Below are 26,795 nucleotides of genomic sequence, written 5' to 3' on the forward strand. Positions count from 1 at the left end.
GGCAGGAGAGGAGAGGAGCAGGAAGGGTAAGGGGAGAGGCAGGAGGGGAGAGGAGAGAGGTAGGAGGGGTGAGGAGAGAGGCAGGAGGGGAGAGGAGAGAGGTAGGAGGGGTGAGGAGAGAGGCAGGAGGGGAGAGGAGAGAGGCAGGAAGGGTAAGGGGAGAGGCAGGAGGGGTGAGGAGAGAGGTAGGAAGGGTGAGGAGAGAGGTAGGAGGGGTGAGGGGAGAAAGGCAGGAGGGGTGAGGAGAGAGGCAGTGGGAGAGAGGAAGAGGGGAGAGGAGAGAAGTAGGAGGGGTGAGGGGAGAGAGGCAGGAGGGGTGAGGAGAGAGGCAGGAGGGGGGAGAGGCAGTGGGGGAGAGGAGAGAGGAAGAGGGGAGAGGAGAGAGGTAGGAGGGGTGAGGGGAGAGAGGCAGGAGGGGTGAGGAGAGAGGCAGGAGAGGGGAGAGGCAGTGGGGGAGAGGAGAGAGGAAGAGGGGAGAGGAGAGAGGTAGGAGGGGTGAGGGGAGAGGAAGGAGGGGGGAGAGACAGTGGGGGAGAGGAGAGAAGCAGGAAGGGTAAGGGGAGAGGCAGTGGGGGAGAGGAGAGAAGCAGGAAGGGTAAGGGGAGAGGCAGGGGGGGGGAGAGGAGAGAGGCAGGAGGGGTGAGGAGAAAGGCAGGAGGGGTGAGTAGAGAGGCAGGAGGGGTGAGTAGAGAGGCAGGAGGGGGGGAGAGGCAGTGGGGGACAGGAGAGAAGCAGGAAGGGTAAGGGAAGAGGCAGGAGGCGTGAGGAGAGAGGTAGGATGAGTGAGGGGAGATGGTGAGAAGAGGTGGGTGAGGGGTACCACCGCACCACCGGGATTACCGTCCAACAGATAGAAGCCGGTAACCCCAACAACTCCAGGATTACTGTCCAACAGATAGAAGCCCTCCCCTTTTCTCTATCCCCTCGCTGCCCTATAGTAATACTCTAAGAGGCTACTTTTGGCAGTGTACCACTTATTGACAGATTGGTCTCCCCATTACACCTCCTGTCTCTGCCCGCACCATCTCCAGACACAGGCGGCTCCTCCATTACACCTCCTGTCTCCGCCACCCCCCTATCTCCAGACACAGGCGGCCCCTCCATTACACCTCATGTCTCTTCCCCCCCCCATCTCCAGACACAGGCGGCCCCTCCATTACACCTCCTGTCTCCGCCACCCCCCATCTCCACACACAGGCGGCCGCTCCATTACACCTCCTGTCTCTTCCCCCCCCCATCTCCAGACACAGGCGGCCCCTCCATTACACCTCCTGTCTCTGCCCCCCCATCTCCAGACACAGGCGGCCCCTCCATTACACCTCCTGTCTCTGCCCCCCCATATCCACACACAGGCGGCCCCTCCATTACACCTCCTGTCTCCGCCACCCCCTATCTCCAGACACAGACGGCCCCTCCATTATACCTCCTGTCTCTGCTCCGCCCCCCATCTCCAGACACAGGCGGCCCCTCCATTACACCTCCTGTCTCTGCCCCCCCATCTCCAGACACAGGCGGCCCCTCCATTACACCTCCTGTCTCTGCCCCCACCATCTCCAGACACAGATGGCCCCTCCATTATACCTCCTGTCTCTGCTCCCCCCCCATCTCCAGACACAGACGGCCCCTCCATTATACCTCCTGTCTCTGCCCCCCCATCTCCAGACACAGGCGGCCCCTCCATTACACCGCCCTGTCTCGGCCACCCCCCATATCCACACACAGGCGGCCACTCCATTACACCTCCTGTCTCTGATCCCCCCCCTATCTCCAGACACAGGTGGCCCCTCCATTATACCTCCTGTCTCTGCCCCCCCATCTCCAGACACAGGCGGCCCCTCCATTACCCCCCATCTCCAGACACAGGCGGCCCCTCCATTACACCTCCTGTCTCTGCTCCCCCCCCATCTCCAGACACAGGCGGCCCCTCCATTACACCTCCTGTCTCTGCTCCCCCCCCCCATATCCAGACACAGGCGGCCCCTCCATTACACCTCCTGTCTCTGCCACCCCCTATCTCCAGACACAGGCGGCCCCTCCATTACACCTCCTGTCTCTGCCCCCCCATCTCCAGACACAGGCGGCCCCTCCATTACACCTCCTGTCTCTGCTCCCCCCCATCCCCAGACACAGGCGGCCCCTCCATTACACCTCCTGTCTCTGCTCCCCCATCTCCAGACACAGGCGGCCCCTCCATTACACCTCCTGTCTCCGCCACCCCCTATCTCCAGACACAGGCGGCCCCTCCATTACTCCTCCTGTCTTTGCCCCCCCATCTCCAGGCACAGGCGGCCCCTCCATTACCCCTCCTGTCTCTGCCCCCCCATCTCCAGACACAGGCGGCCCCTCCATTACACCTCCTGTCTCTGCCACCCCCCATATCCACACACAGGCGGCCCCTCCATTACACCTCCTGTCTCTGCTCCCTCCCCCCATCTCCAGACACAGACGGCCCCTCCATTATACCTCCTGTCTCCGCCACCCCCTATCTCCAGACACAGGCGGCCCCTCCATTACACCTCCTGTCTCTGCTCCCCCCCCCCATATCCAGACACAGGCGGCCCCTCCATTATACCTCCTGTCTCTGCCCCCCCCCCAATATCCAGACACAGGCGGCCCCTCCATTACACCTCCTGTCTCTGCTCCCCCCCCCCCATATCCACACACAGGCGGCCCCTCCATTACACCACCTGTCTCTGCCCCCCCATCTCCAGACACAGGCGGCCCCTCCATTACACCTCCTGTCTCTGTCCCCACCATCTCCAGACACAGGCGGCCCCTCCGTTACACCTCCTGTCTCTGCTCCCCCCCCCCCCATCTCCAGACACAGGCGGCCCCCCCGTTACACCTCCTGTCTCTGCTCCCCCCCCCCGTCTCCAGACACAGGCGGCCCCTCCATTACACCTCCTGTCTCTGCCCGCACCATCTCCAGACACAGGCGGCCCCTCTATTACACCTCCTGTCTCTGCCCGCACCATCTCCAGACACAGGCGGCCCCTCCATTACACCTCCTGTCTCTGCTCCCCCCCCCCATATCCAGACACAGGCGGCCCCTCCATTACACCTCCTGTCTCTGCTCCCCCCCCCCCATATCCACACACAGGCGGCCCCTCCATTACACCTCCTGTCTCTGCTCCCCCCCCCCATATCCAGACACAGGCGGCCCCTCCATTACACCTCCTGTCTCTGCTCCCCCCCCCCATCTCCAGACACAGGCGGCCCCTCCATTACACCTCCTGTCTCTGCTCCCCCCCCCCCGTCTCCAGACACAGGCGGCCCCTCCATTACACCTCCTGTCTCTGCTCCCCCATCTCCAGACACAGGCGGCCCCTCCATTATACCTCCTGTCTCCGCCACCCCCTATCTCCAGACACAGGTGGCCCCTCCATTACACCTCCTGTCTCCGCCACCCCCTATCTCCAGACACAGACGGCCCCTCCATTACACCTCCTGTCTCCGCCACCCCCTATCTCCAGACACAGGCGGCCCCTCCATTACACCTCCTGTCTCTGCCCCCCCATCTCCAGACACAGGCGGCCCCTCCATTACACCTCCTGTCTCTTCCCCCGCATCTCCAGACACAGGCGGCCCCTCCATTACACCTCCTGTCTCTGCTCCCCCCCATCCCCAGACACAGGCGGCCCCTCCATTACACTTCCTGTCTCTGCTCCCCCATCTCCAGACACAGTCGGCCCCTCCATTATACCTCCTGTCTCTGCCCCCCCATCTCCAGACACAGGCGGCCCCTCCATTACACCTCCTGTCTCCGCCACCCCCTATCTCCAGACACAGGTGGCCCCTCCATTACACCTCCTGTCTCCGCCACCCCCCATCTCCAGACACAGGCGGCCCCTCCATTACACCTCCTGTCTCCGCCACCCCCTATCTCCAGACACAGACGGCCCCTCCATTATACCTCCTGTCTCTGCTCCCCCCCCCATCTCCAGACACAGGCGGCCCCTCCATTACACCTCCTGTCTCTGCCCCCCCATCTCCAGACACAGGCGGCCCCTCCATTACACCTCCTGTCTCTGCCCCCACCATCTCCAGACACAGATGGCCCCTCCATTATACCTCCTGTCTCTGCTCCCCCCCCATCTCCAGACACAGACGGCCCCTCCATTATACCTCCTGTCTCTGCCCCCCCATCTCCAGACACAGGCGGCCCCTCCATTACACCGCCCTGTCTCGGCCACCCCCCATATCCACACACAGGCGGCCACTCCATTACACCTCCTGTCTCTGATCCCCCCCCTATCTCCAGACACAGGTGGCCCCTCCATTATACCTCCTGTCTCTGCCCCCCCATCTCCAGACACAGGCGGCCCCTCCATTACCCCCCATCTCCAGACACAGGCGGCCCCTCCATTACACCTCCTGTCTCTGCTCCCCCCCCATCTCCAGACACAGGCGGCCCCTCCATTACACCTCCTGTCTCTGCTCCCCCCCCCCATCTCCAGACACAGGCGGCCCCTCCATTACACCTCCTGTCTCTGCCACCCCCTATCTCCAGACACAGGCGGCCCCTCCATTACACCTCCTGTCTCTGCCCCCCCATCTCCAGACACAGGCGGCCCCTCCATTACACCTCCTGTCTCTGCTCCCCCCCATCCCCAGACACAGGCGGCCCCTCCATTACACCTCCTGTCTCTGCTCCCCCATCTCCAGACACAGGCGGCCCCTCCATTACACCTCCTGTCTCCGCCACCCCCTATCTCCAGACACAGGCGGCCCCTCCATGACTCCTCCTGTCTTTGCCCCCCCATCTCCAGGCACAGGCGGCCCCTCCATTACACCTCCTGTCTCTGCCCCCCCATCTCCAGACACAGGCGGCCCCTCCATTACACCTCCTGTCTCTGCCACCCCCCATATCCAGACACAGGCGGCCCCTCCATTACACCTCCTGTCTCTGCTCCCTCCCCCCATCTCCAGACACAGACGGCCCCTCCATTATACCTCCTGTCTCCGCCACCCCCTATCTCCAGACACAGGCGGCCCCTCCATTACACCTCCTGTCTCTGCTCCCCCCCCCCATATCCAGACACAGGCGGCCCCTCCATTATACCTCCTGTCTCTGCCCCCCCCCCAATATCCAGACACAGGCGGCCCCTCCATTACACCTCCTGTCTCTGCTCCCCCCCCCCCATATCCACACACAGGCGGCCCCTCCATTACACCACCTGTCTCTGCCCCCCCATCTCCAGACACAGGCGGCCCCTCCATTACACCTCCTGTCTCTGTCCCCACCATCTCCAGACACAGGCGGCCCCTCCGTTACACCTCCTGTCTCTGCTCCCCCCCCCCCATCTCCAGACACAGGCGGCCCCCCCGTTACACCTCCTGTCTCTGCTCCCCCCCCCCGTCTCCAGACACAGGCGGCCCCTCCATTACACCTCCTGTCTCTGCCCGCACCATCTCCAGACACAGGCGGCCCCTCTATTACACCTCCTGTCTCTGCCCGCACCATCTCCAGACACAGGCGGCCCCTCCATTACACCTCCTGTCTCTGCTCCCCCCCCCCCATATCCAGACACAGGCGGCCCCTCCATTACACCTCCTGTCTCTGCTCCCCCCCCCCCATATCCACACACAGGCGGCCCCTCCATTACACCTCCTGTCTCTGCTCCCCCCCCCCATATCCAGACACAGGCGGCCCCTCCATTACACCTCCTGTCTCTGCTCCCCCCCCCATCTCCAGACACAGGCGGCCCCTCCATTACACCTCCTGTCTCTGCTCCCCCCCCCCGTCTCCAGACACAGGCGGCCCCTCCATTACACCTCCTGTCTCTGCTCCCCCATCTCCAGACACAGGCGGCCCCTCCATTATACCTCCTGTCTCTGCCCCCCCATCTCCAGACACAGGCGGCCCCTCCATTACACCTCCTGTCTCCGCCACCCCCTATCTCCAGACACAGGTGGCCCCTCCATTACACCTCCTGTCTCCGCCACCCCCTATCTCCAGACACAGACGGCCCCTCCATTACACCTCCTGTCTCCGCCACCCCCTATCTCCAGACACAGGCGGCCCCTCCATTACACCTCCTGTCTCTGCCCCCCCATCTCCAGACACAGGCGGCCCCTCCATTACACCTCCTGTCTCTTCCCCCGCATCTCCAGACACAGGCGGCCCCTCCATTACACCTCCTGTCTCTGCTCCCCCCCATCCCCAGACACAGGCGGCCCCTCCATTACACTTCCTGTCTCTGCTCCCCCATCTCCAGACACAGTCGGCCCCTCCATTATACCTCCTGTCTCTGCCCCCCCATCTCCAGACACAGGCGGCCCCTCCATTACACCTCCTGTCTCCGCCACCCCCTATCTCCAGACACAGGTGGCCCCTCCATTACACCTCCTGTCTCCGCCACCCCCCATCTCCAGACACAGGCGGCCCCTCCATTACACCTCCTGTCTCCGCCACCCCCTATCTCCAGACACAGGTGGCCCCTCCATTACACCTCCTGTCTCCGCCACCCCCCATCTCCACACACAGGCGGCCCCTCCATTACTCCTACTGTCTCTGCTCCCCCATCTCCACACACAGGCGGCCCCTCCATTATACCTCCTGTCTCTGCCCCCCCATCTCCAGACACAGGCGGCCCCTCCATTACACCTCCTGTCTCTGCTCCCCCCCCCATCTCCAGACACAGGCGGCCCCTCCATTACACCTCCTGTCTCCGCCACCCCCCATCTCCACACACAGGCGGCCCCTCCATTACACCTCCTGTCTCCGCCACCCCCCATCTCCAGACACAGGCGGCCCCTCCATTACACCTCCTGTCTCTGCTCCCCCCCCCCCATATCCAGACACAGGCGGCCCCTCCATTATACCTCCTGTCTCTGCCCCCCCATCTCCAGACACAGGCGGCCCTGTGTAGTCCCTATATTACCTGTAGGGGTGGGGTGTACGGTGGTCATGTAGTCCCTGTATTACCTGTAGGGGTGGTGTGTGGTCATGTAGTCCCTGTATTACCTGTAGGGGTGGTGTGTGTGGTCATGTAGTCCCTGTATTACCTGTAGGGGTGAGGTGTGCGGTGGTCATGTAGTCCCTGTATTACCTGTAGGGGTGGGTGTGTGGTCATGTAGTCCCTGTATTACCTGTAGGGGTGTGTGTGTGGTCATGTAGTCCCTGTATTACCTGTAGGGGTGGTGTGTGGTCATGTAGTCCCTGTATTACCTGTAGGGGTGGTGTGTGTGGTCATGTAGTCCCTGTATTACCTGTAGGGGTGGTGTGTGGTCATGTAGTCCCTGTATTACCTGTAGGGGTGGTGTGTGTGGTCATGTAGTCCCTGTATTACCTGTAGGGGTGTGTGTGGTCATGTAAATATGCAAAAAAGGGGTCCGTGGAGCCTCAGTTACGAGTCTCAAAACACGGGAATAGCCAGATATCCCTCTCTCCAGAGAAGGAAGCCCATTGCCAAGGGGTGCCTCCTAGTGGGGAGAGCACCAAACCACCCTGATACGTAGTCCCTCAGGTCCTCACTCATGTTGCGAGCTTTAGGACCTAAATAGGGAAACACCAGGGTGGCCCCTGTGAGTCAAAGTCTAACTCTGTGGCGAGTATAACGACATAAGACAAGGGTTACCAAGGCCGGGCATCCATCCACAGACTGCAGTTTCGGGGTATTGCCCCTCGTCAGTGTGGAGCAGGATTCTGGCTACTGGGGCAATGATAAATAGACCAACAAAACACAACAATCACTGAACTCAGGGAGAACAGTGAAAAATTCCAATGGAGTACTCATTTAGGAGTCTCCATTGATTGTCCCATACAAAATTTAAATATGCAAAAAAGGGGTCCGTGGAGCCTCAGTTACGAGTCTCAAAACACGGGAATAGCCAGATATCCCTCTCTCCAGAGAAGGAAGCCCATTGCCAAGGGGTGCCTCCTAGTGGGGAGAGCACCAAACCACCCTGATACGTAGTCCCTCAGGTCCTCACTCATGTTGCGAGCTTTAGGACCTAAATAGGGAAACACCAGGGTGGCCCCTGTGAGTCAAAGTCTAACTCTGTGGCGAGTATAACGACATAAGACAAGGGTTACCAAGGCTAGGCATCCATCCACAGACTGCAGTTTCGGGGTACTGCTCCACACTGACGAGGGGCAATACCCCGAAACTGCAGTCTGTGGATGGATGCCTAGCCTTGGTAACCCTTGTCTTATGTCGTTATACTCGCCACAGAGTTAGACTTTGACTCACAGGGGCCACCCTGGTGTTTCCCTATTTAGGTCCTAAAGCTCGCAACATGAGTGAGGACCTGAGGGACTACGTATCAGGGTGGTTTGGTGCTCTCCCCACTAGGAGGCACCCCTTGGCAATGGGCTTCCTTCTCTGGAGAGAGGGATATCTGGCTATTCCCGTGTTTTGAGACTCGTAACTGAGGCTCCACGGACCCCTTTTTTGCATATTTAAATTTTGTATGGGACAATCAATGGAGACTCCTAAATGAGTACTCCATTGGAATTTTTCACTGTTCTCCCTGAGTTCAGTGATTGTTGTGTTTTGTTGGTCTATTTATCATTGCCCCAGTAGCCAGAATCCTGCTCCACACTGACGAGGGGCAATACCCCGAAACTGCAGTCTGTGGATGGATGCCTAGCCTTGGTAACCCTTGTCTTATGTCGTTATACTCGCCACAGAGTTAGACTTTGACTCACAGGGGCCACCCTGGTGTTTCCCTATTTAGGTCCTAAAGCTCGCAACATGAGTGAGGACCTGAGGGACTACGTATCAGGGTGGTTTGGTGCTCTCCCCACTAGGAGGCACCCCTTGGCAATGGGCTTCCTTCTCTGGAGAGAGGGATATCTGGCTATTCCCGTGTTTTGAGACTCGTAACTGAGGCTCCACGGACCCCTTTTTTGCATATTTAAATTTTGTATGGGACAATCAATGGAGACTCCTAAATGAGTACTCCATTGGAATTTTTCACTGTTCTCCCTGAGTTCAGTGATTGTTGTGTTTTGTTGGTCTATTTATCATTGCCCCAGTAGCCAGAATCCTGCTCCACACTGACGAGGGGCAATACCCCGAAACTGCAGTCTGTGGATGGATGCCTAGCCTTGGTAACCCTTGTCTTATGTCGTTATACTCGCCACAGAGTTAGACTTTGACTCACAGGGGCCACCCTGGTGTTTCCCTATTTAGGTCCTAAAGCTCGCAACATGAGTGAGGACCTGAGGGACTACGTATCAGGGTGGTTTGGTGCTCTCCCCACTAGGAGGCACCCCTTGGCAATGGGCTTCCTTCTCTGGAGAGAGGGATATCTGGCTATTCCCGTGTTTTGAGACTCGTAACTGTGGTCATGTAGTCCCTGTATTACCTGTAGGGGTGGTGTGTGTGGTCATGTAGTCCCTGTATTACCTGTAGGGGTGGTGTGTGTGGTCATGTAGTCCCAGTATTACCTGTAGGGGTGGTGTGTGGTCATGTAGTCCCTGTATTACCTGTAGGGGTGGTGTGCGGTCATATAGTCCCTGTATTACCTGTAGGGGTGGTGTGTGGTCATGTAGTCCCTGTATTACCTGTAGGGGTGGTGTGTGGTCATATAGTCCCTGTATTACCTGTAGGGGTGGTGTGTGGTCATGTAGTCCCTGTATTACCTGTAGGGGTGGTGTGTGTGGTCATGTAGTCCCTCTATTACCTGTAGGTGTGTGGTCATGTAGTCCCTGTATTACCTGTAGGGGGGGTGTGGTCATGTAGTCCCTGTATTACCTGTAGGGGTGGTGTGTGTGGTCATGTAGTCCCTGTATTACCTGTAGGGGTGGTGTGTGTGGTCATGTAGTCCCCCTATTACCTGTAGGGGTGGGGTGTACGGTGGTCATGTAGTCCCTGTATTACCTGTAGGGGTGGTGTGCGGTCATGTAGTCCCTGTATTACCTGTAGGGGTGGTGTGTGGTCATGTAGTCCCTGTATTACCTGTAGGGGTGGAGTGTGGTCATGTAGTCCCTGTATTACCTGTAGGGGTGGTGTGTGTGGTCATGTAGTCCCTGTATTACCTGTAGGTGTGTGTGGTCATGTAGTCCCTGTATTACCTGTAGGGGTGGGGTGTGGTCATGTAGTCCCTGTATTACCTGTAGGTGTGTGTGATCATGTAGTCCCTGTATTACCTGTAGGGGTGGTGTGTGGTCATGTAGTCCCTGTATTACCTGTAGGGGTGGTGTGTGGTCATGTAGTCCCTGTATTACCTGTAGGGGTGGTGTGTGGTCATGTAGTCCCTGTATTACCTGTAGGGGTGTGCGGTGGTCATGTAGTCCCTGTATTACCTGTAGGGGTGTGCGGTGGTCATGTAGTCCCTGTATTACCTGTAGGGGTGGTGTGTGGTCATGTAGTCCCTGTATTACCTGTAGGGGTGGGGTGTGCGGTGGTCATGTAGACCCTGTATTACCTGTAGGGGTGGTGTGTGGTCATGTAGTCCCTGTATTACCTGTAGGTGTGGTGTGTGTGGTCATGTAGTCCCTGTATTACCTGTAGGGGTGTGCAGCGGTGATGTAGTCCCTGTATTACCTGTAGGTGTGGTGTGTGTGGTCATGTAGTCCCTGTATTACCTGCAGGGGTGTGCAGCGGTCATGTAGTCCCTGTATTACCTGTAGGGGTGGTGTGTGGTCATGTAGTCCCTGTATTACCTGTAGGGGTGGTGTGTGGTCATGTAGTCCCTGTATTACCTGTAGGGGTGGTGTGTGTGGTCATGTAGTCCCTGTATTACCTGTAGGGATGGTGTGTGGTCATGTAGTCCCTGTATTACCTGTAGGGGTGTGCAGCGGTCATGTAGTCCCTGTATTACCTGTAGGGGTGGTGTGTGGTCATGTAGTCCCTGTATTACCTGTAGGGGTGGTGTGTGGTCATGTAGTCCCTGTATTACCTGTAGGGGTGGTGTGTGTGGTCATGTAGTCCCTGTATTACCTGTAGGGATGGTGTGTGGTCATGTAGTCCCTGTATTACCTGTAGGGGTGGGGTGTGCGGTGGTCATGTAGACCCTGTATTACCTGTAGGGGTGGTGTGTGGTCATGTAGTCCCTGTATTACCTGTAGGTGTGGTGTGTGTGGTCATGTAGTCCCTGTATTACCTGTAGGGGTGTGCAGCGGTCATGTAGTCCCTGTATTACCTGTAGGTGTGGTGTGTGTGGTCATGTAGTCCCTGTATTACCTGTAGGGGTGTGCAGCGGTCATGTAGTCCCTGTATTACCTGTAGGGGTGGTGTGTGGTCATGTAGTCCCTGTATTACCTGTAGGGGTGGTGTGTGGTCATGTAGTCCCTGTATTACCTGTAGGGGTGGTGTGTGTGGTCATGTAGTCCCTGTATTACCTGTAGGGATGGTGTGTGGTCATGTAGTCCCTGTATTACCTGTAGGGGTGTGCAGCGGTCATGTAGTCCCTGTATTACCTGTAGGGGTGGTGTGTGGTCATGTAGTCCCTGTATTACCTGTAGGGGTGGTGTGTGGTCATGTAGTCCCTGTATTACCTGTAGGGGTGGTGTGTGTGGTCATGTAGTCCCTGTATTACCTGTAGGGATGGTGTGTGGTCATGTAGTCCCTGTATTACCTGTAGGGGTGGTGTGTGGTCATGTAGTCCCTGTATTACCTGTAGGGGTGGTGTGTGGTCATGTAGTCCCTGTATTACCTGTAGGGGGGGTGTGGTCATGTAGTCCCTGTATTACCTGTAGGGGTGGTGTGTGTGGTCATGTAGTCCCTGTATTACCTGTAGGGGTGGTGTGTGTGGTCATGTAGTCCCTGTATTACCTGTAGGGGTGGGGTGTCTGGTCATGTAGTCCCTGTATTACCTGTAGGGGTGGTGTGTGTGGTCATGTAGTCCCTGTATTACCTGTAGGGGTGGGGTGTGCGGTCATGTAGTCCCTGTATTACCTGTAGGGGTGGTGTGTGTGGTCATGTAGTCCCTGTATTACCTGTAGGGATGGTGTGTGGTCATGTAGTCCCTGTATTACCTGTAGGGGTGTGCAGCGGTCATGTAGTCCCTGTATTACCTGTAGGGGTGGGGTGTGCGGTCATGTAGTCCCTGTATTACCTGTAGGGATGGTGTGTGGTCATGTAGTCCCTGTATTACCTGTAGGGATGGTGTGTGGTCATGTAGTCCCTGTATTACCTGTAGGGGTGGTGTGTGTGGTCATGTAGTCCCTGTATTACCTGTAGGGGTGGTGTGTGTGGTCATGTAGTCCCTGTATTACCTGTAGGGGTGGTGTGTGGTCATGTAGTCCCTGTATTACCTGTAGGGGTGGGGTGTGTGGTCATGTAGTCCCTGTATTACCTGTAGGGGTGGTGTGTGCGGTCATGTAGTCCCTGTATTACCTGTAGGGGTGGGGTGTGGTCATGTAGTCCCTGTATTACCTGTAGGGGTGGGGTGTGCGTTGGTCATGTAGACCCTTGATCACACTGGTGATCATGTTTGGTCTTTATTTTTTTAGTAAACGAAGGGTCTATGGGTGCGTTGCAGTTACTCTGCTGTAAATGGTGGTATAGCTTTTTGAAGTTCTCACCTTTAGGAAGCAGCTTCCGCGAGCAGATCCCTCGCTCAGTGTGGCATTGTATATAGCGTTGGCAAAGACTGGTTCATTATCATTCACATCCAGCAGCTGGACCCTAACAATAGCGGTGGAGGTCAGCGGTGGTGTCCCACGATCCGACGCCAGCACCGTCATCTGAGGCTGAGGCTCTTTCTCATAATCCAGCGGGGCGGCGGTGGTGATGACTCCTGTTTCTGGGTGGATATGGAACCATGGTGTGTCTAGAAGACTATATCTGATTTCTCCATTCTGTCCTTGATCTTTATCCCGGGCTGTCACTTGGAGTAGGAAGCTCCCAGGGTGGACGGCTTCTGGGACGTTGTGACTATATTCTTGTCGGTCAAAGATCGGTGGGTTATCATTAATATCTGTCACCTCAAGAACAAAGGAGGATTCTGCCCTTAATGGAGGCGTTCCCGAATCTGTAGCAAGAACCCTTAGGCGGTAAGAATCTCGCTCTTCGCGGTCTAGCAACTTGTCCACACATATAAGGTAGATGATGCTATCTTTTGTGGTCAAAGCAAACTTTCCCTCACCCCCCTCCAGAGTCACATCCACATCGGGATGCTCACCATAGTCCGGATCGGATACAGAGATTCGTGCTACATATTGGCCTGGGGTGGCGCCCTCTGACACTCTTGGGGCACCGTCTTCACTCAGAAAGATGATGGTCATGCTTGGCTGGTTGTCATTGGAATCTCGTACCTGAATTGATACAAATGCGGTGCCCACCTCTGGCTGAGCCGCCCCGTCTCTTGCTTGCACAACCAGTTCATGAGCTTTCCGAGTCTCATAATCCAAAGGCTTACTGAGCTGGATAAGTCCGGAATGTGGATTGATGGTAAAAAAACCCTCAGGGTCACTTTGCCTACGGTTGATCTCATAAGTTAATTCTCCATTTTTACCTAGATCTGCATCGGTGGCATAGACCTGAAGGACACTGGATCCCGGTAAAAGACTTTCGGAAATGAGCGCCTGATATCGGCTCTGATTGAAAACAGGTGCGTGGTCATTGATGTCCAAGATAGATATATCCAGTCTCATCTGTGAGCTACGACTTGGAGACCCACCATCATACGCCTCCAGAGTTAAAGAATACGATGAACAGTTCTCTCGGTCTACATCCGAGTTTACTACCAGTTCTACGGACAGTATACCGCTGGACATTTGGCGGGTTTCTAGTCGGAATGCTTGCATGGGATCTCCACTTTTAATAAGATAACCCTGAGTGCCCAATGCTCCACTGTCTAAATCCACTGCAGGCTCTAGGGGGTAGCTAGTCCCTCGGGGTGTGTGCTCGGGAATGCCAATTTCTACTTGACCTTTAGCAAATGTGGGCGTGTGGTCATTGATATCATCCACATGAATATCCACCTCCACAGTAGCACCTTCTGGGGTGACCGCTATAAAACTATAATGGTTACGTTGTTCTCGGTCAAGAACTCGAGCGGTTTTAATAATCCCGGTGTGCTCATCGATCTCTAGATCAGTAGTGACGCCGCTTCCTTCTTGTGCCGAAATAAAGAACATGTGCCCGGTAAAGTCAGTGGGAAGACCGGCACTAATGTCACCAATGATGGTTCCAGCCGGTTGTTCTTCATCAATGTGAAGCTCCAGGGTTCCCTGAGAGGAATCAGATGGGGAACAAGCCAAGAGCAGCAGAAAGTAAACGCCGAGCTGCAGCATCTTCCTGCATCCACTTCAAGGTCCAGGGTTAAAGTTTTTCATTCTGCAAAGAAAAGAGACAACAATGAGGTAGAAAACTGACACAAAGCAACAAACAAACCCTTGTGAATGCCGCCCTCTGGCCGCTTTAACCTTACGGGATGGACTGTGTCAAGGTTTGGTTGCGGACCATGTATGTGATGGATTATTTGCCTCTTTCACTAGCCTGTGTTGGGTGAGGCTGCCCGAACGGTTGTTGTCTCGGCATTCCTCCACCTCCGGAACGCTGCATAGTCTTGGCTATCTTGGGTTTGCAGCTGCTTTTTCTAGATGTGTAAGGAAAAAACCTTTCTATTTTTTGTCCTTGTCCTGATAGAATTACTGCCCCTATTCTGGTAACCCATACTCTCAGCATTTCACATCTGCCATTGTTAACCCTTTCACCCCATATACTGGTGTCCTGGTAATGCAGCAGTGACCAGAAGGGGCGCTGTGCCTCCAGGCCCAGAGGCATCGGTAGGAAGACACCAAGTTTTATGATGTTTTGTTTGTACTTTTGGTTCGGTCATTGCTGTAATGGAATCTTCTGCTTATGGAGGTGAGCAATGCTGCAATGTAGAGAACAGCAATCAAAGCCGCTGATGAGTCCTCGCACACAAGACCAACAAAACCTACGACACGGGGAAGTATTAGCCAACAAGCATCATGCAAGGCGGCCTGTGGCTTCCATGTATGTTCTTAGATGACAACTAGACTAAATATGAAGGAATATAACATTGTACATGGGGCAGACAGCGGCAGCTATAGTCTCCTCACCCCGGGGCCGGGGGCCTTCTATAATCTTATGGAACCTGATGTAGAGTAACGGGATCTCTGAACCATTGACTGGAAGCAAAGACAGAAACTTGGAGGATAGTTAGGATAGATCCATGTTTATCCCAGGAAGACTACAAATCATGTATCATATACTGGATACGGAGATCTAGTGAGGACAATGATCCATGTATCATATACTGGATACGGAGATCTAGTGAGCACAATGATCCATGTATCATATACTGGATACTAAGATCTAGTGAGGACAATGATCCATGTATCATATACTGGGGACTGAGATCTAGTGAGCACAATGATCCATGTATCATATACTGGGGACTGAGATCTAGTGAGCACAATGATCCATGTATCATATACTGGATACTAAGATCTAGTGAGGACAATGATCCATGTATCATATACTGGATACGGAGATCTAGTGAGCACAATGATCCATGTATCATATACTGGATACTAAGATCTAGTGAGGACAATGATCCATGTATCATATACTGGATACTAAGATCTAGTGAGGACAATGATCCATGTATCATATACTGGATACGGAGATCTAGTGAGGACAATGATCCATGTATCATATACTGGGGACTGAGATCTAGTGAGGACAATGATCCATGTATAATATACTGGGGACTGAGATCTAGTGAGGACAATGATCCATGTATCATATACTGGATACGGAGATCTAGTGAGGACAATGATCCATGTATCATATACTGGATACTAAGATCTAGTGAAGACAATGATCCATGTATCATATACTGGATATGGAGATCTAGTGAGGACAATGATCCATGTATCATATACTGGATACGGAGATCTAGTGAGGACAATAATCCATGTATCATATACTGGGGACTGAGATCTAGTGAGGACAATGATCCATGTATCATATACTGAGGACTGAGATCTAGTGAGGACAATGATCCATGTATCATATACTGGATACGGAGATCTAGTGAGGACAATGATCCATGTATCATATACTGGATACTAAGATCTAGTGAAGACAATGATCCATGTATCATATACTGGATATGGAGATCTAGTGAGGACAATGATCCATGTATCATATACTGGATACGGAGATCTAGTGAGGACAATAATCCATGTATCATATACTGGGGACTGAGATCTAGTGAGGACAATGATCCATGTATCATATACTGGGGACTGAGATCTAGTGAGCACAATGATCGATGTATCATACACTGGATACGGAGATCTAGTGAGGACAATGATCCATGTATCATATACTGGATATGGAGATCTAGTGAGGACAATGATCCATGTATCATATACTGGGGACGGAGATCTAGTGAGGACAATGATCGATGTATCATATACTGGGGACTGAGATCTAGTGAGGACAATGATCCATGTATCATATACTGGGGACTGAGATCTAGTGAGGACAATGATCCAAGTATCATATACTGGGGACTGAGATCTGGTGAGGACAATGATCCATGTATCATATACTGGATACGGAGATCTAGTGAGGACAATGATCCATGTATCATATACTGGATACGGAGATCTAGTGAGGACAATGATCCATGTATCATATACTGGATACGGAGATCTAGTGAGGACAATGATCCATGTATCATATACTGGATACGGAGATCTAGTGAGGACAATGATCCATGTATCATATACTGGGGACTGAGATCTAGTGAGGACAATGATCCATGTATCATATACTGGATACGGAGATCTAGTGAGGACAATGATCCATGTATCATATACTGGGGACTGAGATCTAGTGAGGACAATGATCCATGTATCATATACTGGGGACTGAGATCTAGTGAGGACAATGATCCATGTATCATATACTGGGGACTGAGATCTAGTAAGCACAATGATCCATGTATCATATACTGGGGACTGAGATCTAGTGAGGACAATGATCCATGTATCATATACTGGGGACTGAGATCTAGTGAGGACAATGATCGATGTATCATATACTGGGGACTGAGATCTTGTGAGGACAATGATCCATGTATCATATACTGGGGACTGAGATCTAGTGAGGACAATGATCCATGTATCATATACTGGATACGGAGATCTAGTGAGGATAATGATCCATGTATCATATACTGGGGACTGAGATCTAGTGAGGACAATGATCGATGTATCATATACTGGGGACTGAGATCTAGTGAGGACAATGATCCATGTATCATATACTGGATACGGAGATCTAGTGAGGACAATGATCCATGTATCATATACTGGATACGGAGATCTAGTGAGGACAATGATCCATGTATCATATACTGGGGACTGAGATCTAGTGAGGACAATGATCCATGTATCATATACTGGATACGGAGATCTAGTGAGGATAATGATCCATGTATCATATACTGGGGACTGAGATCTAGTGAGGACAATGATCGATGTATCATATACTGGGGACTGAGATCTAGTGAGGACAATGATCCATGTATCATATACTGGGGACTGAGATCTAGTGAGGACAATGATCGATGTATCATATACTGGGGACTGAGATCTAGTGAGGACAATGATCCATGTATCATATACTGGATACGGAGATCTAGTGAGGACAATGATCCATGTATCATATACTGGGGACGGAGATCTAGTGAGGACAATGATCCATGTATCATATACTGGGGACTGAGATCTAGTGAGGACAATGATCCATGTATCATATACTGGGGACTAAGATCTTGTGAGGACAATGATCCATGTATCATATACTGGGGACTGAGATCTAGTGAGGACAATGATCCATGTATCATATACTGGATACGGAGATCTAGTGAGGACAATGATCGATGTATCATATACTGGGGACTGAGATCTAGTGAGGACAATGATCCATGTATCATATACTGGGGACTGAGATCTAGTGAGGACAATGATCCATGTATCATATACTGGATACGAAGATCTAGTGAGGACAATGATCCATGTATCATATACTGGGGACTGAGATCTAGTGAGGACAATGATCCATGTATCATATACTGGGGACTGAGATCTAGTGAGGACAATGATCGATGTATCATATACTGGGGACTGAGATCTAGTGAGGACAATGATCCATGTATCATATACTGGATACGGAGATCTAGTGAGGACAATGATCCATGTATCATATACTGGGGACTGAGATCTAGTGAGGACAATGATCCATGTATCATATACTAGGAGATAAGATCTAGTGAGGACAATGATCCATGTATCATATACTGGGGACTGAGATCTAGTGAGCACAATGATCCATGTATCATATACTGGATACGGAGATCTAGTGAGGACAATGATCGATGTATCATATACTGGATACGGAGATCTAGTGAGGACAATGATCCATGTATCATATACTGGGGACTGAGATCTAGTGAGGACAACAAGCCATGTATCATATACTGACAATTTACTGGGACCTTTCAGAAGCAGATTACTAGGATCCATAGACCATCAACTGGGACATTTAAAGACATATTACTACGATCTAAGTAATCTACAAATTACAAGGGTCTATGAACCATCTGCTAGGAACTTTCCAGTGCAAATTACTAGCATCTAAGGGCCATTTACCAGGAGCTACCGGGAAGAGATTATCCAGAACCTATGGACCATCTACTGGGATCTATTTAGGAGCAGATTACAAGAATCTATGGACCATCTACTGGGATCTATTTAGGAGCAGATTACAAGAACCTATGGACCATCTACTGGGATCTGTCAGGAGCAGGTTATCCAGAACCTATGAACCATCTACTGGGATCTGTAAGGAGCAGATTATCCAGAACCTATGGACCATCTACTTTGATCTATTAAGGAGCAGATTACAAGAACCTATGTACCATCTACTGGGATCTGTAAGGAGCAGATTATCCAGAACCTATGGACCATCTACTTTGATCTATTAAGGAGCAGATTACAAGAACCTATGTACCATCTACTGGGATCTGTAAGGAGCAGATTATCCAGAACCTATGGACCATCTACTGGGATCTATTTAGGAGCAAATTACAAGAACCTATGGACCATCTACTGGGATCTATTTAGGAGCAGATTACAAGAACCTATGGACCATCTACTGGGATCTGTAAGGAGCAGATTATCCAGAACCTATGGACCATCTACTGGGATCTATTTAGGAGCAGATTACAAGAACCTATGGACCATCTACTGGGATCTATTTAGGAGCAGATTACCAGAACCTATGGACCATCTACTGGGATCTATTTAGGAGCAGATTACAAGAACCTATGGACCATCTACTGGGATCTGTAAGGGCAGATTATCCAGATCCAAGGAACAGATATTTTAAACTTAGATTACCAGGATCCATGGACCATGTGTGAGCAGCAGATTAGTCAGTCGGTATATAGTCCCTCCTCGGTCCTGGGGGCTTATTGGGATGAGAAGTTAGGCTTCCTCCATCTGTATATAAGTATGGGGCAGCGGCTTGGCTCCCAGTCAGCTCCAGCTGGCCCTTGACCTGTTGACCACGTTGTGTCCCTGTCCTGTCATCTTCTGTCAGTCATTGCTCCCATCTGTGTGGTTATGAGGATGTTTATCTGGAAGACTCCCCGGTGACCGCCATAGTTAAGGGTCATTTACTGGCTGCTAGAAGAGTGAGAGACATGCGGCCAGGGACCCTGGTGTCCCCAAGCACGGCCCCTCATGCTTCCTGCACGCCTTCACATAAAGCGTCAGCTCAGATGTCAACTCGGGAACATGGAAGTGTTTACAAACAACCAGATCGCCTGTGGGGCGGGTGTATAATGGCGGTATTAGAGTGTCAGCTCTGTGGGGCGGGTGTATAATGGTGTTATTAGAGTGTCAGCTCTGTGGGGCAGATAGATAATGGCGGTATTAGAGTGTCAGCTCTGTGGGGCAGGTGTATAATGACGGTATTTGAGTGTCAGCTCTGTGGGGCAGATTGATAATGGTGGTATTAGAGTGTCAGCTCTGTGGGGCGGGTGTATAATGGCGGTATTAGAGTGTCAGCTCTGTGGGGCAGATAGATAATGGCGGTATTAGAGTGTCAGCTCTGTGGGGCGGGTGTATAATGGCGGTATTAGAGTGTCAGCTCTGTGGGGCAGGTGTATAATGGCGGTATTAGAGTGTCAGCTCTGTGGGGCGGGTGTATAATGGCGGTATTAGAGTGTCAGCTCTGTGGGGCGGGTGTATAACGGCGGTATTAGAGTGTCAGCTCTGTGGGGCGGGTGTATAATTCCGGTATTAGAGTGTCAGGTCTGTGGGGCGGGTGTATAATGGTGGTATTAGAGTGTCAGCTCTGTGGGGCAGATAGATAATGGCGGTATTAGAGTGTCAGCTCTGTGGGGCGGGTGTATAATGGAGGTATTAGAGTGTCAGCTCTGTGGGGCGGATGTATAATGGTGGTATTAGAGTGTCAGCTCTGTGGGGCGGGTGTATAATGCCGGTATTAGAGTGTCAGCTCTGTGGGGCAGATAGATAATGGCGGTATTAGAGAGTCAGCTCTGCGAACGGACAGATATTGGCGGTATTAGAGTGTCAGCTCTATGGGGCGGGTGTATAATGGCGGTATTAGAGTGTCAACTCTGTGGGGCGGGTGTATAATGGCGGTATTAGAGTGTCAGCTCTGCGATTGGACAGATATTGGCGGTATTAGAGTGTCAAGTCTGTGGAGCGGGTGTATAATGGCGGTATTAGAGTGTCAGCTCTGTGGGGCGGGTGTATAATGGCGGTATTAGAGTGTCAGCTCTGCGATTGGACAGATATTGGCGGTATTAGAGTGTCAGGTCTGTGGAGCGGGTGTATAATGCCGGTATTAGAGTGTCAGCTCTGTGGGGCGGGTGTATAATGGCGGTATTAGAGTGTCAGCTCTGTGGGGCGGGTGTATAATGGCGGTATTAGAGTGTCAGCTCTGCGATTGGACAGATATTGGCGGTATTAGAGTGTCAGCTCTGTGGGGTGGGTGTATAATGCCGCTATTAGAGTGTCAGCTCTGTGGGGCGGGTGTATAATGGCGGTATTAGAGTGTCAGCTCTGTGGGGCGGGTGTATAATGGCGGTATTAGAGTGTCAGCTCTGTGGGGCGGGTGTATAATGCCGGTATTAGAGTGTCAGCTCTGTGGGCCGGGTGTATAATGCCGCTATTAGAGTGTCAGCTCTGTGGGGCGAGTGTATAATGGCGGTATTAGAGTGTCAGCTCTGTGGAGCGGGTGTATAATGCCGGTATTAGAGTGTCAGCTCTGTGGGGCGGGTGTATAATAGCGGTATTAGAGTGTCAGCTCTGCGAATGGACAGATATTGGCGGTATTAGAGTGTCAGCTCTGTGGGGCAGATAGATAATGGCGGTATTAGAGTGTCAGCTCTGTGGGGCGGGTGTATAATGGTGGTATTAGAGTGTCAGGTCTGTGGGGCGGGTGTATAATGCCGGTATTAGAGTGTCAGCTCTGTGGGGCGGGTGTATAATGGTGGTATTAGAGTGTCAGCTCTGCGATTGGACAGATATTGGCGGTATTAGAGTGTCAGCTCTGTGGGGCGGGTGTATAATGGCGGTATTAGAGTGTCAGCTCTGTGGGGTGGGTGTATAATGGCGGTATTAGAGTGTCAGCTCTGTGGGGAGGGTGTATAATGGCGGTATTAGAGTGTCAGCTCTGTGGGGCGGGTGTATAATGGCGGTATTAGAGTGTCAGCTCTGTGGGGCGGGTGTATAATGGCGGTATTAGAGTGTCAGCTCTGTGGGGCAGATAGATAATAGCGGTATTAGAGTGTCAGGTCTGTGGGGCGGGTGTATAATGGTGGTATTAGAGTGTCAGCTCTGTGGGGCGGTTGTATAATGCCGGTATTAGAGTGTCAGGTCTGTGGGGCAGATAGATAATGGCGGTATTAGAGTGTCAGCTCTGTGGGGCGGTTGTATAATGCCGGTATTAGAGTGTCAGCTCTGTGGGGCGGGTGTATAATGGCGGTATTAGAGTGTCAGCTCTGTGGGGTGGGTGTATAATGCCGGTATTAGAGTGTCAGCTCTGTGGGGCGGGTGTATAATGGCGGTATTAGAGTGTCAGCTCTGTGGGGCAGATTGATAATGGTGGTATTAGAGTGTCAGCTCTGTGGGGCAGATAGATAATGGCGGTATTAGAGTGTCAGCTCTGTGGGGCGGGTGTATAATGCCGCTATTAGAGTGTCAGCTCTGTGGGGCGGGTGTATAATGGCGGTATTAGAGTGTCAGCTCTGTGGGCCGGGTGTATAATGCCGGTATTAGAGTGTCAGCTCTGTGGGGCGGGTGTATAATGCCGGTATTAGAGTGTCAGCTCTGTGGGGCAGATTGATAATCGTGGTATTAGAGTGTCAGCTCTGTGGGGCAGGTGTATAATGGCGGTATTAGAGTGTCAGCTCTGTGGGGCAGATAGATAATGGCGGTATTAGAGTGTCAGCTCTGTGGGGCGGGTGTATAATGCCGCTATTAGAGTGTCAGCTCTGTGGGGCGGGTGTATAATGGCGGTATTAGAGTGTCAGCTCTGTGGGCCGGGTGTATAATGCCGGTATTAGAGTGTCAGCTCTGTGGGGCGGGTGTATAATGCCGGTGTTAGAGTGTCAGCTCTGCGATTGGACAGATATTGGCGGTATTAGAGTGTCAGCTCTGTGGAGCGGGTGTATAATGGCGGTATTAGAGTGTCAGCTCTGTGGGGCGGGTGTATAATGGCGGTATTAGAGTGTCAGCTCTGCGATTGGACAGATATTGGCGGTATTAGAGTGTCAGCTCTGTGGGGCGGGTGTATAATGGCGGTATTAGAGTGTCAGCTCTGTGGGGCGGGTGTTTAATGGCAGTATTAGAGTGTCAGCTCTGTGGGGCGGATAGATAATGGCAGTATTAGAGTGTCAGCTCTGTGGGGCGGGTGTATAATGGCGGTATTAGAGTGTCAGCTCTGTGGGGCGGGTGTATAATGGCGGTATTAGAGTGTCAGCTCTGTGGGGCGGGTGTATAATGGCGGTATTACAGTGTCAGCTCTGTGGGGCAGGTGTATAATGGCGGTATTAGAGTGTCAGCTCTGTGGGGCAGATAGATAATGGCGGTATTAGAGTGTCAGGTCTGTGTGGCGGGTGTATAATGGTGGTATTAGAGTGTCAGCTCTGTGGGGCGGGTGTATAATGGCGGTATTAGAGTGTCAGGTCTGTGGGGCAGATAGATAATGGCGGTATTAGAGTGTCAGCTCTGTGGGGCGGGTGTATAATGGCGGTATTAGAGTGTCAGCTCTGTGATGTAGCGCGGTGGCTGCTGTCAGGCCTTCAGGTCACGTAGACACATATTCCACTCACCATTAGATTGTCAGCTCAGGCGACCGCTGTCTCAGACTCGGCCAGGTGTCAGTCACGCTTGGTGTTAATCCCATCTCTATCCCAGGAGACCTCCGTCTGTCTCTCTCTTAGGCCAAGGGCCAATGTTCTCTCTCCCTTCTCTACCTGCCCTGGTGATGTCTCCTCCACACACGGCAGGGAGGATGTCTCTTCCTTCAGCCTGGCAGTCTCAGCGCTTTGTTCTCATCCCTAGGCTGTCTCTTTCATTCCCTTTGTGCAGATATTCAGGGCGGTCCCTCTGCACGGTGTTTGCTATTGTTCTGTGTCAAATGGATGTCTCTTTTCCTGAGAGCAGTCTATGCTACGTTGAGCACTCTATCCAGATGTGGCAGTCACTATCCAGGAGTTTTTCCTGCAATCTCCAGGATGCTGGCCCTGCTGAGGTGGTCTCGGTGCACTCCCAGCACTCTCTTTCTCTCTGGCTAGGACAATGGATCGAGACAGCTGTAGATGTGAGAGAGAGCGCAGCCAGCACTGGGCTCAGAGGGACTGAGAGCCTGGTCTGAAACATGACTCTCCCCCTACCTCCTCCTCCTCCAGCATCAGCCTCCCTCCTCCTCCAACAGTGCCCCCCCTCCTCCTCCAGCAGTGCCCCCCCTCCTCCTCCAGCAGTGCCCCCCTTCCTCCATCCCTTCCCCTCTCCTCCTCCATCCCCCTCTTCTCTCCTCATCTGGTAATTTATGCTGAATTCCAGGACCAGACCCAGCACACAACATGGAAACTGAGGGAGAGACCCTGCCTGTGCTCATATGTACACTGTGTCTGGGGCTAATACACACCAGTACAGCACGCCTACAGTCATATCCACTAATACAGCACACCTACAGTCATATCCACTAATACAGCACACCTACAGTCATATCCACTAATACAGCACACCTACAGTCATATCCACCAGTACAGCACACCTACAGTCATATCCACTAATACAGCACACCTACAGTCATATCTACCAGTACAGCACACCTACAGTCATATCCACTAATACAGCACACCTACAGTCATATCCACTAATACAGCACTACAGTCATATCCACTAATACAGCACACCTACAGTCATATCCACTCATACAGCACACCTACAGTCATATCCACTAATACAGCACTCCTACAGTCATATCCACTAATACAGCACACCTACAGTCATATCCACTAATACAGCACACCTACAGTCATATCCACTAATACAGCACTACAGTCATATCCACTAATACAGCACACCTACAGTCATATCCACTCATACAGCACACCTACAGTCATATCCACTAATACAGCACTCCTACAGTCATATCCACTAATACAGCACACCTACAGTCATATCCACTAATACAGCACGCCTACAGTCATATCCACTCATACAGCGCACCTACAGTCATATCCACTCATACAGCGCACCTACAGTCATATCCACTCATACAGCGCACCTAGTCATATCCACTAATACAGCACGCCTACAGTCATATCCACTAATACAGCACACCTACAGTCATATCCACTCATACAGCGCACCTAGTCATATCCACTAATACAGCACGCCTACAGTCATATCTAGCAGTACAGCACACCTACAGTCATATCAACTAATACAGCGCACCTAGTCATATCCACTAATACAGCACGCCTACAGTCATATCTACCAGTACAGCACACCTACAGTCATATCTACCAATACAGCACACCTAGTCATATCCACTAATACAGCACGCTTACAGTCATATCTACAAGTACAGCACACCTACAGTCATATCCACTAATACAGCACGCCTACAGTCATATCTAGCAGTACAGCACACCTACAGTCATATCAACTAATACAGCGCACCTAGTCATATCCACTAATACAGCACGCCTACAGTCATATCTACCAGTACAGCACACCTACAGTCATATCTACCAGTACAGCACACCTATAGTCATATCCATTAATACAGCGCACTTACAATCATATCCACCAGTACAGCACACCTACAGTCATATCCACTAATACAGCACGCCTACAGTCATATCCACTAATACAGCACGCCTACAGTCATATCCACTAATACAGCACGCCTACAGTCATATCTAGCAGTACAGCACACCTACAGTCATATCCACTAATACAGCACGCCTACAGTCATATCTACCAGTACAGCACACCTACAGTCATATCCACTAATACAGCACGCCTACAGTCATATCCACCAGTACAACACACCTACAGTCATATCCACCAGTACAGCACACCTACACTCATATCCACTAATACAGCACACCTACAGTCATATCCACTAATACAGCACACCTACAGTCATATCCACTAATACAGCACGCCTACAGTCATATCTACCAGTACAGCACACCTACACTCATATCCACTAATACAGCACACCTACAGTCATATCCACCAGTACAGCACACCTACAGTCATATCCACCAGTACAGCACACCTACAGTCATATCCACAAAAAGTCATATCCATTAATACAGCACATCTACAGTCATATCTACCAGTACAGCCCACCTACAATCATATCTACTAATACAGCATACCTACAATCATATCCACCAGTACAGCCCACCTACAGTCATATCTACCAGTACAGCACACCTATAGTCATATCCACCAGTACAGCACACCTATAGTCATATGCACCAGTACAGCACACCTACAGTCATATCTACTAATACAGCGCACAAACAGTCATATCTACCAGTACAGCACACCTACAGTCATATCCACCAGTGCAGCACACCTACAGTCATATCTACTAATACAGCGCACCTACAATCATATATAGGAGTACAGCACACCTACAGTCATATCCACCAGTACAGCACACCTACAGTCATATCTACTAATACAGCGCACCTGCAGTCATATCCACTAATACAGCACTACAGTCATATCCACCAGTGCAGCACACCTACAGTCATATCTACTAATACAGCGCACCTACAATCATATATAGGAGTACAGCACACCTACAGTCATATCCACCAGTACAGCACACCTACAGTCATATCTACTAATACAGCGCACCTGCAGTCATATCTACCAATACAGCACACCTACAGTCATATCCACACGTACAGCACACCTAGTCATATCCACAAGTACAGCACACCTACAGTCATATTCACCAGTACAGTCCACATACAGTCTTATCTACTAATACAGCACACCTACAGTCATATCCACCAGTACAGCACACCTACAGTCATATCTACCAGTACAACACACCTACAGTCATATCTACCAGTACAGCACACCTACAGTCATATCCATCAGTACAGTGCACCTACAGTCATATCTACTAATACAGCACACCTACAATCATATACACTAATACAGCGCACCTAGTCATATCCATTAATACAGCACACCTACAATCATATCCACTAATACAGCGCACCTACAGTCATACCCACCTACAGTCATATCCATTAATACAGCACACCTA

The 26,795-nt window shown here is 51.7% G+C and overlaps 1 protein-coding gene across 1 annotated transcript in view; it reads right to left on the reverse strand.

Annotated features, from left to right (window-relative positions):
• The window catches only part of DCHS1 (dachsous cadherin-related 1), a 63,296-nt gene extending 39,495 nt beyond the window's left edge, over positions 1 to 23,801 (reverse strand). The window contains exons 1-2 of the mRNA XM_069969297.1: positions 23,314 to 23,801; positions 12,479 to 14,234 (exon numbers count right to left, since the gene is read on the reverse strand). Coding sequence (XP_069825398.1) covers positions 12,479 to 14,191 — 1,713 coding nt within the window. The 5' untranslated portion in view covers positions 14,192 to 14,234; positions 23,314 to 23,801. The remainder of the gene's footprint in view (positions 1 to 12,478; positions 14,235 to 23,313) is intronic.
• Positions 23,802 to 26,795: the final 2,994 nt, after the last annotated feature.

Source organism: Dendropsophus ebraccatus, chromosome 5 (assembly GCF_027789765.1).
Source record: "Dendropsophus ebraccatus isolate aDenEbr1 chromosome 5, aDenEbr1.pat, whole genome shotgun sequence".
Taxonomy (NCBI): domain Eukaryota; kingdom Metazoa; phylum Chordata; class Amphibia; order Anura; family Hylidae; genus Dendropsophus; species Dendropsophus ebraccatus.